Source organism: Nipponia nippon, unplaced genomic scaffold (genome assembly GCF_047370975.1).
Source record: "Nipponia nippon isolate SJK-2023a ecotype South Korea unplaced genomic scaffold, ASM4737097v1 scaffold_18, whole genome shotgun sequence".
Classification (NCBI taxonomy): Eukaryota; Metazoa; Chordata; class Aves; order Pelecaniformes; family Threskiornithidae; genus Nipponia; species Nipponia nippon.
This window is the reverse complement of record NW_028262334.1, coordinates 5,893,491-5,909,860: the sequence shown is the minus strand read 5'-3', so window position 1 is coordinate 5,909,860 and position 16,370 is coordinate 5,893,491. Positions and strand designations below refer to the sequence as shown.

At 39.9% G+C, this 16,370-nt stretch overlaps 1 protein-coding gene across 7 annotated transcripts in view; it reads right to left on the bottom strand.

Moving 5' to 3' along the window:
* Window positions 1–868: 868 nt before the first annotated feature.
* The window catches only part of GLT1D1 (glycosyltransferase 1 domain containing 1), a 134,228-nt gene continuing 118,726 nt past the window's right edge, over window positions 869–16,370 (bottom strand). For all 7 annotated transcript variants that reach the window (XM_087754378.1, XM_087754382.1, XM_087754380.1 and 4 more), the window contains 2 exons: window positions 14,865–14,963; window positions 869–7,949 (listed from right to left, as the gene is read on the bottom strand). In XM_087754378.1, coding sequence (XP_087610504.1) covers window positions 7,803–7,949; window positions 14,865–14,963 — 246 coding nt within the window. In that variant the 3' untranslated portion in view covers window positions 869–7,802. The remainder of the gene's footprint in view (window positions 7,950–14,864; window positions 14,964–16,370) is intronic.

Genomic DNA, 16,370 nt, shown 5'->3' with positions numbered 1-16,370 from the left:
GTTGTGTGATGAAGCTTTGTTTCAATGGAATGAAAGCAGTTGGTCTCAGCAGTCTCAACCTGGTCCTTATGAACAAGCATTTGCATTCAGCCCCAACAAAAATCTCGCCACTGTGGTTCACTGGGCTAAGAGAGATCACAGTCCAGGACCAGAGGATTTATTCTAGTCCAGTGAATGACTTGCTGTGGGATAGGTTCCCCTCCACACAATAGTTCAGCTCCCGAGTCTGCTCTGTTGTCTCCTGATGTGACATTTAGAACGGTGTTGCATTGCACTGGCAAAACTCAAGCAAGTGCTACAACAATATTAGCTGGCTGGAGCTCCTGCCGTGACCCGTAGAGGTGTGTGCAGCCATCAGTCATCAGGAGATCCTAGCCTCACAGAACAAAGAGTCTAAAAGGCACTTTTCTTTTCAGGGGGAAAAAAAAAAAGCCCTTGGTTTGCAATCTCACCTGCTGGAGAAGGGAATTACAGTTCTATGAATTGGTCTTCTTATCCTCAAAAGAAATGCAAACTTCTTGAAGGACATCAGTAACAATCCTTCAAAGCTTCCCCTGCTTAGCAGAGAGAAGGGCTGAGGATACACCTCTTCTTTTATTTCTGCTTTGGCTGAAATTCCCATTTCACTTACAGTTTTCCCTGTGTGTCCACGGGCACGTCTACAGCTCCCACTTCTCAGCAGTGCAAAGGGCCCTGTGCTACCGCGGTAAAGGGCATCCCGTATCTGCGCTGGGCTGGGTGACTCGCTCCTGCTGTAGAGCTGCCTGTTGGCAAAATCGGAGCTCGGCAAGCAGTGGGATAAACGGACAGAAGTAGCTTCAGCACGGAACAACGTTGCCTTAACAATGATGGCTGGGAGACTTCTCTGTGCAAGCTTAAACACATCCTGATGTTTTATTCAAATGACATGCAGGGACAAATGTTTTAAGAGTGGAGGGGACAGAAAAATTATCTCATTAAGCTACAGAAAAGTAACTAAAAAGGATGGAAGATGCACTAGGTAACTAGCTGCACAATACTCCAGGGACACCTTGGAGCATTTCCCAAGGCTACAACAATCAGAGATGTAAACAGTAAGAAGCAGTAAATACAAAACTGAAGATGAGCTACAGGCTTCGTGAAAGACTTTAAACCTGTTCGGAACAGAATCATTACTGAGGTCATACTGAGATCAAAAAGGGAGTGAAATGGTATTAAAAGATGATGAATATTCAGAACATGTAATACTAATGTTCCCCTATCCCAGCAAATGGTTATTAAATTTCCCCGTTGCCTCTTACTTTGCTATATTTTCATACAGAAGAAGATGCAGCTTTTTCGCCTGACTTGCAGTGCAGTCTGTAAATAGCTATATTGTCACTAATACTTGGCCAAAACAAACTTATTTTCAACCACATTACAAAGTGTGAGCCGGCCTTTAATGCCTTTATTCACGTCAGATAGCACCTTGTAATCCAACAGCTGCTGATGCTGTTTGAGGAGCGAGACGTGCCACGATGGCGTTACAGTCTGACTCTGAAGGCAGCGGTGCCACGATGGCGTTACAGTCTGACTCTGAAGGCAGCAGTCGACTGCTAAATAGGGACCGAAGTGCTAGTATTTTGCACCAATCTTTGAGAGCATTACTGCTTCCTTGGAGGGCGTTACCTTTCCAGCCTTACTTTGCTCTTCAAATCACTGCTGTCATTGCTGGATTATACCAGGTGCATAAATAGGGATTGTAGAGCCAATAGTTCCTGCCAATAGTATTTATTATTTCCACTGCGGACCAGAACACCGCTGTGCAAAAAGCCACGCAGAGAGCCTGCAGCCTCCTCGCTCCTCAGAAGCCCCGAGCCCCAGCGTGGAAGGGCACGGGGAAGCACTGCCTCGGGAAAGCAAGAACACTCTTTAGGTGACTTGGGCGTGCACCACAGTGGGTGATGCAAGGTGTGAACACTGGTACAAGTTAAGCAGGAATTTATGTATTTTTTAACGTGGTTTCAGGTGACTGTACTTAAACATATTTTTAAAAGAAAAAAAAGCTAGGAAAGAAGCTAGGAGGCTGTCAGGGATGGCAAAGGCCACGCTCCAAGCATATAAGCTTTTGATATATTACTCACGTTAAATTAAAGATTCCGTAACTCATTTCACTTCATTAAAGTCACTAAAATAACAGCACTTTTCAATGGCAGGGATTAATTTTTGAAGCAGTACAGGGGCATTTAGTTTCAATGCCTGAATTGATTGAATCAGACAAATGAAATAAGTGACCTCGATCTAGCAAGGTTATAGTTAGAGCTGGACTTATGTCTTAAGAAGATTTGTGCTGAAGTACACAAGAATGGAAATTGCAATGTAAGTAGCATACTAAAATATCATAAAAGAGGTGATATGACTTGTTTCTGGGGTGGGAAGGGTTAAAGGGTGCTGTAGGGGTATTTGAAATGGTATTTCAGGTCAGGTGTTCACAACTGTGATTCCTCAGTAACCAGATGTTCTCTGCTGTTCTTATTAAAATGTATTGTTTAATTTTAAACAAATGTTTTAAATTAGCTTAATGGTAATGCTCTAGGGGAAATGGATTTCTAAAATCATTCTTCAGGCACTGGACAAAACAAATGCTGGCCTACATTTTTGGAAAGGATGAAAGATTTCAAGTGCCCTCAATATTTAATACCTAAAATTAAATGTCATAGGAATGACATGGAATAGTTACTTGATGAAAATATGGTTCATTTAAAGAGGATTAAATTGCACATAGAAATTATCCACCCCTTCAGAAAATTTAGATTGTTTTTAAAAAATTAGAAATCCTGGTTTCATCTCACACTTTGCTCTTATATTGGTGACCATAAGTCTTTTTTTTATAGTACATCTTTTACTCTAAAATTCTAAATGCAATTAAGACTTTGGAAGATCAAGACTTTCCTTTGGCTACCTCAGGCAGAATTAAAGGTACCTGTGGTATCCAGGAATACTGGGACATTTGCAAGGAGATGCCAAGCAATTGCAGCTGAGGCTGTAGAGACCTGCTCTTATATGGGATTTCAGTTTCAAACATGGAAGCAACTGGGCTTGGACCAACCAGCCAGAGGAGGGTGGAAGCGAAATAAATTCTGGAGTGATGAAATTACTTTGGACAACTTAATGAAAAAAAATGCTCGGATCCCACTGAGCCATTAAATGATTGATTTCCACATGGAAGCACCCATCTCCGCTGAGAAGCCTTTGACAAAACTGTTTCTTTACTTTCATGTGGAACGGTTCTTGACCAAAAGATTGAAAAGACTGAGGGGAGAAAGGGCCAGAACGGGTTATGAGCCCAATAGACAGGAGAAAATATGTTGAAAGGCTGAATTACTTGCGCATTCATTAAACATAAAGGTAGCATTTGCAGATGTTTGGATTGCTTAATATTCAGGCTAAGTAAGTAAGTTGATGGTAAATCATATGGGAACACAAATACTTTTAAAACTTCCAATATATAATTTAACATTTTCTTTTGACGGTTGCCTTTAAGTCCTGATATGTCTTTATGTCTTTAAGTCCTGATATGTCAAGTAAAAACATCAAGCAAAACATCAAAACTAATTTCCCTGAGATCACCAGGTAACTCCCGTTGGCTGATTTGGAGCTCTGAGGTTCTGTTAGAACTCGAAATCCCAGTGGTCAGCATCAGGCGCAAGCGGCATCCCAAAGGGCTCTGTCTTAATCTGTTGAGTCAGCCAAGCTACCAAAACGATCATGGCTGAACATCAGAAGTCCTGCAAACCTTGGCATCCCGGATAACTATTTTAACAGTCAACTTCAGCTGTGTGCAAAAGCTGAATTTAAAATGTTAATGCTCCAAATGCCATGTTACTAATTACTTTTGGAGTTAAGTCTCCCCAGATATAGCCTTTTCTAAAATATTGAAAGAATTTGCTAATATCCTTACAGCCATAGTCATACTCCTTCCTCTGCTGCTCTTTGTTTCATTCATGCCTTCTGAAGTCTGAAATACTCCAAAATTTCTAAAATGAGCTGTAATGAGTCCAGAGAGAAAAGTTCGACTTTTGTTTTCTTTAAATCCTTAGAGATACATATCTAAATCCTTTCCCCAATTCTATCAGACTACATTAATTCCCTCCAGGCACAGTGTATGGTCCACCTCTAAGGTGCTCTGGTTATTGCTGAGATAAGCTGGTACAGACGCGTATAATCTGTTTTCCGAAGGCCGGTGTCAGAGCCAGCTGTTGATTGCACTATTGGCAAAGGACAAGAGTCTGACAAATTCTGTGTGCGTTCTGGGAAGCGAAGGTGCCCTTACTGCCTACCGAGACCCTTTGTGAGCGTAAGCCCAGGGGCCGGTTAATGCTCTCCCCGGCAGGGCAGAAGCAGAGGGGAGTGCAGCACTGGCTCCGCTTGCTGGGCAGAAAAGCAGAGCCAAGACTGCGGAGGCGGGAGCGGGAGCTGGTAAATCCTTGCTGGTTTAGGCCAACAGTAACTTTTTGCCTGGGAGCAGACAAAAATGGGAAGAAAAATTAACTCACTATCAGTGTTCTTATGGCATACATCGGTTAAGTAAGTCTGTAATGGGAATATAGAAAGTAACTCTAAAAATTGGAATATGTATGCTTTAGGGCTACTTAAAATGAAATCCTAATTCCGGAAGCTCTCATTCCACACACCACAGGCTCTAGCTGGGTTTTGCCACACACTACCAAATTGTCTCCACTTCTGAAGTACTCGTGCCAAGAGAGGAAACGGCATAGTAGCACCCATTGTACAGGTCCACTGCTTCATTCAGTTCCTGTGGATTCATGGCAGAATTAATTGCAAAATAAAATGCATGTAATTGGATTAATTAACAGTACATTTCGAGGTCCTGAAATACAGAATTGGCCACGGGGTAAATGCACAATGCAGGTTTTTCCTGCGAACAGAACAAGTGCTATTTTTGGCGCTGTATCTGTATCTCATCGAGGTGTGCCTTGCTTAAAAAGCTGCTAGGATAAGAAATGGGGCTTTGAAAGGGGAAGATAAATACTATAATTAGGGCTGCAGGACAACAAAAGGATTATTCTTAAATATAAAAGCATTTGAGTGAAGTTGCTTGAAAGATAATTATACCTAAAATTGCTTGCATGGGGTCTGATATTTTCTTTACAAGGACTTACAAGACTCATTGAATATTTATGGACCTGGAACATAAGACGGGATGAAATTTAAAACATAAATTCAATTGCAATTTATTGTGATGAAATTCCCTAGCAGTTGTTGCCCCAACCTTTAAGCCTTAATAGACAGGCTCCGTGTTGCAGAACGCAAGCCCATGTGATAAATGATATCAAAGCTGAATGCCCTTGATTGATGAACGCTGCCTGGTTTGATGACAGTAAAACAGTCCTGAGGGCTGAGCTCACCACTATTTTGGTTGCTTTATTTTTTTTTTTTCCTTAATGCATATATTGCAGAAGGGTTGTTTGTGCTTCTGGTATGGTTATCACATGCAAATGAGCATGCTGTTTCCCAGATGCAGATTTCATATTTATAGATTAAATACAGCCTGAAAAATCGTATGTTAATTATATTCTGAGGGTGTAGCAGAATTTCTCACTTGAACATGTTTTGTTTTGCTGGAAATAGCGCAAATTCCAGATCAGTGTATTTAGCTGCTTGAAGCTTGGTAATAAATGTATCACGCTTTAGAAAAAGCTTTCTCATCATTACTATTACTAATCATTTAGCATTAGCTTAATGCTTAGACTTCTATCCCACATTATGTATTTGTTTATTTGTTTTTAATAATCCGCATTTCTCAGAAGACAACTGATCCTATAGGAAGGGGGCTGGGAGGAGGGCTAAGGATCAAAGCCAAGCAAGCAGATTATCAGAGATACACTGGCAGAGGGGCCCTGTGAGAAGAGGTTTTGAGAAGAACAGGACTCCCTGCAGCCGGCTCAGTTAGCTATAAATGGTCTTTTTTTTTCCTATTGCCTCTAAAGGTCCCATACCACATAGGTCATGCTGCAAATCCGTGTTCTAGGGCTCCCTCCTTTAGTGTATATGTATAGTTTGCTGTGGCCAAAAGAGACACACTGCGATCCCACGAGAAGGCTCGCTACTCACTGGTAACGGAGACGTCCGAAGAAATATGGCTCCTCCTGAGGCAGCAGGGAAAACCCAACCGGCTGATTCAGTTGCAGATTTAGAAACTGTTCAGTGGTAGATGTTGGCTGGTGGCTTTTAAACTGAGAACTAGTGCAGAGGTACTTACGTCCCAGCATGTCCAAGGACACACCAGAAATATTTAGGAAAAATGTGCTCAAAAGGGAGCGTAGCAATTTTCCTCTTTGAAATTGGGCCAGTTTGGCCCTTGGGGACTGTGTTATCGAAGGCAATGCTGAGCAGAAGTCCACTACAATAGAAGGGAGGGGAAGTTTCGGAGCAGTCAATATACGACATTCAAGTTACTTTCTTGTTTACTGTCCCAACAGTTGCAAAACATCAAAAATAAAGAGGAAAGCTTAAAATACACAGTGAACTTCATTATTACAAAGAAAAGTCTGATACAACCACCATTCAAATCAATAGAGAACTTCTCACTGGTTCTTATGGGGGCAGGATTAAGCCTATACAAAGCAAACAGAGTTTCCCAATAACAAGTAGTTAAAAATACGACCCTTTTTTTTTCTTCTATAAATTTAAGTCCTTTGATGACCAATTATGGATTTAAAGATATGTCCATAACCACTGGGTTGGCAGGAATGATTAGTATGGACTTCAAGCACAGGTAAGTCTCACTTTAAAATAGCCTGCTGCAGTATATTACAATATATCCTGAGAGCCGCAAATGAGAATGAACAGTACCAAAATACATAGTAAATTGAAAATACCTTCCCCCCCCGCTTCACCCCTTTTTACAGCTCTCATAAATCTTTTAGTAAATAAGTAAATCACAGAGGTACCAAAGAAACTGGCAAACTAAGAGGTAGTTTATGTAACAAATCATCTCTGTCTGCAAGCACATCTTGCTGCTGCGGGCAGCACTGTGCAGTTCTGGAATCCGAAGCCATGTACGGCTGTCGGGTGCTGTGCCGACCTTCCTGCTCTAGTCCCAGGACCCAAGAGAAAATGCAGACATAGGACTGTTTGGCCATATCAGCTTATCCGAAAGCAATTCAGGTACTTAGAGGGTAGTACAAAACATGCCCTATGCTCCTCGCTTTCCCCAAGCATCAACACTCCCTATGCTCTTTGGCCCCTGATCATTATGCAGTCAACAGACATACAGACATTTTGATCTTTCAGTCTTAAGAAAGCTTTCATCTTAATATTATTATACTCTGTATATATAACTACTCTTGGCTTTATGAACATGCATGTGCATGTCACATGTACCTGAATACATTCAGATTGGTATAATTGGGAAGAAAACTGCTACTGCGGTTTGGTTAGGATGCAACATGAGCAGAACATTTGATGTAAGCTCTATGTGGTGGAGTGCTCCACTGTGTACAAGAAATCATCCTCCCTTTGAGGCCTTACAACAACAAAAATTTTGTGTCTGCTCAAGGAGTATTTTTCTCCTATGTGATGTTACAAAATGATACTGCTCCGTGATGAATTGGTACACTAGAGACAGTGTGCTGAATTAGATAAATTTGATAGTTTGAAGTAACAGGCAACTCCGGTGATGCTGCTATGTTTGAATAGAATAATAATGCATGTCTTACTATCTCTTCTAAAAAGAAACCAAGAGAAACCCAAATCTAATCACATAGCCATCGTTAAAGTGCTCTACACAGACTGCTGGGTATCAGCTGTAGTCTTGCAATTCACTGGAGTCTTAGGACAAGATTCTGATAGGCTTTTCTTTCACTCTCCCATGAATGATATTTCTTCACGTAGGCTTTGGCCCTTGTTACAATTTCTCTTTCCATAATGGGGTTATTCATCAAACTCTTGGACAGCACAACAAACTCCTAAAAAAGATAGAGAAAATAATAAATTAAAAGTTCCTTGAAGTTCTAATGGTACTGAAATAGCTTGTACCCATATCTCGATTTCGGTAAAGCACTTCAACTGTGAGCCAATATATGGAGCCATTCAAAGTCATTTTTCAAGGTCAAGTACCATAGTTCATTTATAAACAATGATCAATAAATAATTATTTTATATATTAATTTATGCACCCCAACAACTAAGACATTTAAAATCAGAGACATTCCCAAGGCTGCTAGGGCAAATATGGGCAACAAATTTAATGACACAAAAGTTGTTTGCCTACCCAAGTGTTAGAAAACCAGGCTGGTTATAAATTAAATAATTCACCTGGTTTCCTGCATGGAGGACAGCTGGCATCAGATTGTTTGATCTCAGCTCAGCTAAACTTAGATCTCGTTGCTACTGTGACATCTTTAGTTAATTTTATGGTAAGACTAAGAAACTCACTACATAAATATAGTCACAGTGTAGAGATAAGAGCAGGCATGCAGCAAGAAGCTCTTCGGAGCAGTTGCATCTGGGCAGTTACAGATACAGCAGTGTTAGCTCAACAAGCTCTGCAAAAAAGCCATGTATGAATTTCCTTTAACTTTACTAGGCAAAATGCTAGACCTTGCAGATTATAACTATTCCTTTGCCTGCTGCTCTGCTGCTCTAATTTAGTTCTGGGGAAGAGAAATTGTGAACTTCAAACATGTGAAAGGAGATTTGATGTCTGAACTAATCTATTCTGAGCAGCTGGTCTAATTTTCTATCAAGAGACAACTTCCAATACTTCAGCTTGATTACAAATGTACTCAGATCTTTGCAAAATAGTGTCTTGGTTCGGCTCAGAAAAGCAGACAGCTATTGTGTCAATGGAAAATTAAGATAATACATTACTACACAATTGGTAGTGAAGATCAGTGCGTAGGGACACGGGGGACAAAAAGGATGGCAGAAGGAGATACACTATTTACGCAATCTGTCAGCCATGAAAGGAAATATCACAAATAAGACCAGAGTTCATATCAACACTAGGTTAACGAGAAAACTATACTTGAAAGCCTAAGTACACAGTGTATATAAATATATACACAGATATAAACTTTTTGGTTACCACAGAATCAATGTTGCTGTTGTAATGCAAGTGATGGCTATGCATAATACATAACTATAACCTGACCCCTGGGAAACACTGATATGTGAAATCACATCGAACATGTTATAATCGCTGCTTTGACTCTCACTGACAAGACAAACTATCAATATATGCATCACTGCCATGAAATTTAAACAGTCAGAGATGCACGTCAGTTCTGTTGGAAAGGTTTGTAACTAGGTAATAGAGTAAGAGGATTTTCATACATGCATATTAACGATAACCTCTTATTTTACATAAAATCAGTACTGCTTGTAATCTTTGCTCTGTCCGCACAGCACTGAAAGGGCGGCCTCTGGAAGAGCCACGAGGGCCACATGTGTCACATCCAGCCTGCTTTCTGACCACAAGGACCTTCCATTCGGGTATGTGCTAATTTATCTGGTGTATTCAGGTCCTTCCTTGGGACCCACGTGCTCTGAAGAGGGTGTTTCCTGACTGCTCGTGCAGCTGTCCCTGGAGGAGATAGGTGAGTCTGGTCTAGAGCACCCTGAGGCTGCGGCTATCAGGCGCTGCAGATACAGCCCATGACTCCAACTTCAGAGACACGTTCTTTTCCTTCCTCCCTGTCTGCCAAGAATACAGAACAGGGAAGGTGGGAAAGTCTTACGTGACTTATGCTGGCATCATCCAATTGCCTGTATAATCGCAGTAATAAATACCGTTCACACTGAACTACATTCCAACTTTAATTTTATGCTCCTGTGGAGGATTTTATTTAAAGTAATGTTTAAAAATAATTTATGTAAATTACCTAAGAACAGAGGCAGCAATGTAACATTTCTTGACAGGTAGTCCTATTAGCATTCTTTTAAAATGTGGATATAGAGGACAAAAACTTGGAAACATGTAAATGATAGAAGAAATGAGATCCTTATTCACAGTTACAATACTTATTGCTGGGGATAATTTCAGGAAAATGCCAAACTGAGTCCAAAGCATAAAAGCTGAGAAACTGCAGGAGGGAGAAATAGCAAATGGAAAAATACCAGGAAGCAGAGAATAAGGACTTCTCAGCTTTATCCCTACTTCTACTAATCAAATGTGACCACCTACAAGTCACTTGCAATCTGACTGGAAGCCAATGGGAAGATTCATTATGACTTATCTGGGTTTTGCCTCACACTCTTTGAGCAGCTGGATTAGCTTGTTTTCAGTTTCGGACACTCAGCTTTAGGTAGAAATAACTTCATTTTTCAGGTGCCTCCCTTAACTCCAACTGACTTGCATTTCAGTTGTAGTTTTGTGGTAAGTCTGAAGCATGGGCTCCCACTTGCAGAATGCAGACAGTCAGAACTCGGAGCTCCTTCAGAAAATTGAGCATTTAATTTTTCTTTTCTAGAAGCCCACAATATACAAACTACTTACGGTGTAATAACATGTCTCTGTATCAGCTGTTATGCTTTAAGTATTAAGTGATATTTGCACAAATATTTGTGCACTCATATTTTATTGTAGATGTGAAGTAAGCTTCATTTTTCGTGAAAGGGGGCAAAATTCACAAATTACTTTTCAATTATCAAACATAAGGGTATGCACTTCAGCAGCCAAAATGAAGGAGGTGCTATGCATGCTAACTTACTACTTGGGGGACATCCGTATTTCTAATAAGCCTTTTGTCCACATACAGAAATGGGTATAATTACTATATATGCGACAGAAAAACACAGTGTATAAGTTGAACCTCAGTAGTTAGCCACAACTCAGAAAGAACAGGGGAGAAGATCATCTTATGTACATCCAGAACTGATATTACACATGCCCTTTTTATGGGTAGTACTTCAAATACAGGCATTTTTCAACAGCCACATCCCTAATATATTTTTCTCCTGGTAAATTGACCAGTCATCTTTAAAGAAAATGTCAGCTTCTCTATATAGTACCTAAAAGAAATTCTCTATAATATTTTGCAGAGACCCAGAAATACAGGTATCTGGGAGATAAAGCTAGAAAATGAGTGCATGAGTAAAAAGAGTGAATGTTCCTTCAATTACCATGAGAACTACACCGGTGCCGCGGCTCACGCGTAATGAAAATAAGATGCATGGTTAATATATTATTTATATAATGAAAGTAACCATTTCATATCAGCTTCAGCAGATAAAAGAACATGATTCTTAAACAACAGAGAATCACCCCAGGGAAGGCAAACGCCAGATGTAAATTCAGAATAGCGACAGATCTACCTAGTGGCAGGCAAAGCTCAGAACTTAGCTGGCACATCCGTGTACTTCACAGGGCAAAGGGCCAGTATTTCTAGGGCAGTATAAACAGTGGTTGCTGGCACGGCCAAAAATTGCAAATTAGTCTATTCAGTGTGAAGGTTCAATGGTCTAAAGACTTTGGCTATATTCTGGCTTGAAGCCCCGGTAGAAATGGCATTGACCCATGTTTGGCAGAGGAGACCAATGCACCTCCAATGTATTGCTGCCTGTACTCAGCGGAGCTGCCTTTCCCTCTCACCACTTCAAAAGTTGTCCCTGCTCACAGTAGTCTTTCCAGGTCCTGCTCTCTCTCAAACTCTGTTTATGCTTGGCCCCTCTCTTATTAGCTTTGAAGTTTATTTACCTCCTTCTGTTTATTTAGCTCCTTCAGTGAGCTTTTACAGATGCTGAACATAAATTTGGAAACTTAGGACGCTGAATAACTCTTTGCGTCTTCCAGTTTAACATGGTTTTGCATTATTTATTGCCCAAAAGCCACTGGCTATTCTTATCTCATTTTTTTATTTCAGGTCCCATTAACTCAGTGTCAAATATTCCATAAACTTGTAAATTCAAGCAGTGGCAGGATCAAACCATAATTTAAAAGTAATGTGCACAGATAATGTAGTACCAAGGACAAAACGATTCACAGCTTTCACTTTTACATTAACCGTTTCCATCTGAGTATTGTCTTCAGCGACTGAAGCTTCAGGCATGAAGCCTCAGCCTAATGTGCAAATGGTTAATGATGACTACAGTTACGCACAAAATCTCCTACGTTTCTCTAAGCCACAAAAGCTCACTTTCAGCAAGAATAAAAGAAGAAAACCAACAGCATTCACAATCTAAAACGATTCTCATTGTGTAATGGTCAATTTATATCACTCTAATTTAGCTTTCAAAAGAGGAGACAGTCCACAGACCAGCCACAATTGCTCATATCTAAGCTAACCGTATTGTAAAGCTTTCCCTCCCCAGATCAGGAACAACTTGAAAATAAGCAATGCTTTCTGCTCTTGACCTATGATACAGTCTGTGTCATCACAACCAGGTAGGATCCACTAAACTTAGCAATGAAAATTTCTTTGACATTTTCTTAAAAATCTTTGGTGGCCCAGACTCCTCAAGATACAGACAGACTTCCCCAGGTACCTGAATACAATACTCATCTCTCTGTATGATTAAAAGCATTTTCCCTAACTAACGTGCTGCAGTTGAGGTTACAGCAGAAAATAGTTTACCAGATGCTTAAGATGTCAAAGTAGTCAGAGTAACAAAAAACCCAGAAAACTTCTTCCCAGAATATATGCTTTCCCATCCCTATTGTCAGACTGCATCTTCTAAGGCAGTATTCAAAGTGCCACGGGCAGACTATTCCTTCTTCCAATAATAAAAATATGAGGAACACCTTGAAACTGTAAGTGTTCTAACTTAATAGCATTTCTTTGATCTAATATAACTCTCAACCTCTGATAGACTGTGTAAGTGGTTTAAAAACTGTATTTGACATGGTTTGGGGAGATAAGGAATAAGAGTAAATGGTTACTTTATCTTTGAAACCATGAGTGATGATGATTGGCATTCTGAGCTCATCTCTGCAAGAATAAAGTTTTTCAACAACTCTGCAGTGGGATTAGGGTATTAGTCTGCAAACAAGTATTTTCCTGACCCATTTGCAAATGTTGATAGTTCATACGTTATTTGACACCAATGAAAGTATAAAAGGGCTTTTATTAAATGAGATACAATTGCTGTTTTACAGAGAAAGCAGGGATATTACTTTCCTTTCTAAGATAGGGTAACTGCACAAACATTAGTCATTCCAGTACAAATATCACCTAGGAGTATGATAGCTAATATGGCAATGCAAGTTACCATCTTCACTTAAAAGCCATTCTGCGTACTACAGAGAGAGAATAACAGCAAAAAATGGGTCAACAAACAGCAGAATAGGGGGGGTTCTGATCTTTGGCACAGCACGCTGCAGAGAAGGGAGCTCAGACAGAAGGGGTTTATATAAACTAAGGTTACAGCGTTCTAGATGTATTTACAGCCTGTGACTCCAGTTCTGATATAAAAGAAAGTCCTTAGCCATTTGTACAGAGTCACTGATGTCACTGGGACTACTTTTGTGCTTAAAATTGCACTTTCCTTTAAGTGAGGAAATATATAGCATATTTTTAATTGATCTTGAATTCCAAATAAACACTTGGAATGTAGGATGCTTGGAGATCACAGAAGAGGCTTCTTACAAGGATGTATGATGAAGCTAATTGGGTCTGGTATGAATAATGTATTTGAATTCCAAGCCAAATGTAACTGGCATGTTGAGGGAAACAACAGAATCTATCAGAACTAATATCTGGAGAGCCATCTCTCTGAGTGTTCAACACGATCATATATCCTTGAAGTTTTGAAGAAGCATATGGAAGGCACTGGGCTTTTTGCAGGGAATACATGTACAAATAATTTTACAAATAGCTTTACATCTCAGCCTCCACTAGCCTGGAAGTACCCCATTTCCAAGGGCTATTGCAAGAAGAGGGAATACTTCTGCAGCAAAGTAAATTGCAGAAGTTAACAAAGAAATTTTGTTGTAGAAACCATCAGAAACATTGAATATTCCAGGAAAACAAAACAAAAACATGAGCTGCAAGAATTTTCTATTTAAAAAGCCTCCAAAACTAACAGAGAGAACTCACCTTCCTGAAACACAACTTCATAGGATGCATTCATCACACACTCCACAAAGTAAATAAATATGATACATTTTCTACTTTGCAAACTTATCAAATGGACTATTCTAGTAAGTTTTTTTTTAATCTCGAGTTGGATAAAAACACTAAGGGAATCTGTGTCTGAGAGTCATCTTCCACAACATATACAAATCTGTAACAGCAAAGCCACAATGCAGGAAAATGTACTGAAGTGAAAATTTCCAGCATTTAAATATGGGTAGTGTTCCCTCTTTCCCTACTCTTGCTTATCTTCACAGAAACTCCATTCTACCACTTTGCTTAATTTTAGTCATTAATTATTTTCTGACCAAGCGCTATCGTGGGCCTAATAGTGCTTTATATTAACACTTACTGCTAGAAATTATAGATAATGTATTATCTAAAACTTCAAGCTCATAGTTCTCTTTTGGTTAGCTACTGCTTGTCTAATACGAGTGCACATTCAGTTAGCACTTGAAGGGAAACAGGACATATGCACAGCATCTCTTCCAGGGTTTGCTTATGGAACCTTCAAAAACTAAAGTGCAGCAAGTTGAGAACGGAGGGCCGCTCAGATGGCAGGCGCCGAAGCAGCCCAGGCTAGCCAAATGTTCAGCAAGGCTGACACCTAGTAAAAGTTTAGTGAACTGCAAAGTGAACGTGAGACAACCGCAGGGCTTCGAGAAAGGCAGTCTAACACCTAGAGGTTTAGGAGCACCTGAGAAAAACTGCTGAGAGAAAAAGCCGCGTTTCCAAACAGACAAAAGCATGTAATGGAAAATGAACCTAACTTTTGGAAGGGAAAGGTCTAAGGATTTGTTGTTTTCTTACCTGGGGATCTGAAAATAGCAGCCCTGTTTCCTTATGTTTTATTATTGCTGCATTCCCAGGAATGTTCCTCGCCAGCACTGGAATATCTAAATCCATTGCCTAGAGGAATACAGAGAAAGAAAACAACAGTTTATTAGGATTCAGGGATTCTGAGATGTTACTGATGACAATTTTAAAATTAAAAGCAGAAACAAGAAACCAAACTTCCTTCCCATCTCTCCAACTTTTTAGCTGAAAAACACCATGTCTATGGTGATCTCCTATATGGAACTTCTCTGAAATAGTTTGTTTATATTTTTCTTAGTCTTGTAGCTTTGAACATATTATCAGAAGCAATCAATCCAGAAAGTCAATGGATAGCTGTTTCATCCGTTACTATCATCTTCCACCTCAAAGTATGCAGTTTGTTTCCCATTGGAAGCTCCTGACATATGGCAGGCTTGCAGAGGATGAAATTAAGGTTCAGATCAAAGGTTGTCACTGTCACTCCTGCCGCTATTGTGCATAGATAAGAAGATTAGTTCATAGCACAAAAAGGCAGTCTCCCCAACAAAGTAGCTGTTCTCTTGTTCCATTAAAACACACTTTTCACAGATTTTCTACAATGTGCAGAACTGGACAGATGTGGGCAGTTCCAGGACAGTGAAGGTGACTGTGGAAATCACTTGGCTCCTTCTCCTCAGTTCTGATTCCTACTGGCCATCTAGGACTCTGGACGTTTGTTTTTTTTTTGACAGCATCTGTTACTGTAGCCTGTCTTGGACTTTGAGCTTTCAGGGAATGCAGAGAAGTATGCAGTGATGCACCTTCTGACTGAACTGTACCAAGGAGGAGCGAGAAAAGGTTATGCTTTCAGAACACATTATGCTTTCAAAACATATTATCTACAAAGCTATTGGTATGGGACTCCTCAGAGACAAGGAATGCATCTGAGGAAGTAGGGTTTGATTCCACATAAATTACGGGCTGGTTGCTTGATGTATTTATTCATTTATTTGTATGCATATGTATGTGCGCATGTATGTATATACATAAAAAAAGGAAAGGACGTGTGGGGCTCGACATCGTAGCATTTCAGGTTGCCTGCAGAATCACAAGCAGAGACGCAGCACAGCATCCATTCAAAGCTGGTAAATCATTTCCAAGAGATCTAAAGCCTGGCAACTTTTAAAAATACAGCTTAGATTTTGAAGTAACTAGTGTGCAAACCCTGGCCACTTAACTCTTACTCATGCATATCCTGATCTGAAACTTTAATTGCTATTGATTAATTTGAAAGTCTTGAGATGCATTGCCTGTAAAACCAGGAAAACTTATATTGTACAATTATTACAGTGTCAAACAAGAGAAAGAAACTCACTCCCCCAAATCTTCAATCTGTTTCATACTGATTCCCTGTCACTTCAGAGTGAATGCATTTTTAATGACTGTCATTACACTCCCGGATGGGGAGCAATTTTGCTTCAGTCTACATAGCAAGAAAACAAAACTCCAAGGAGAAAACCA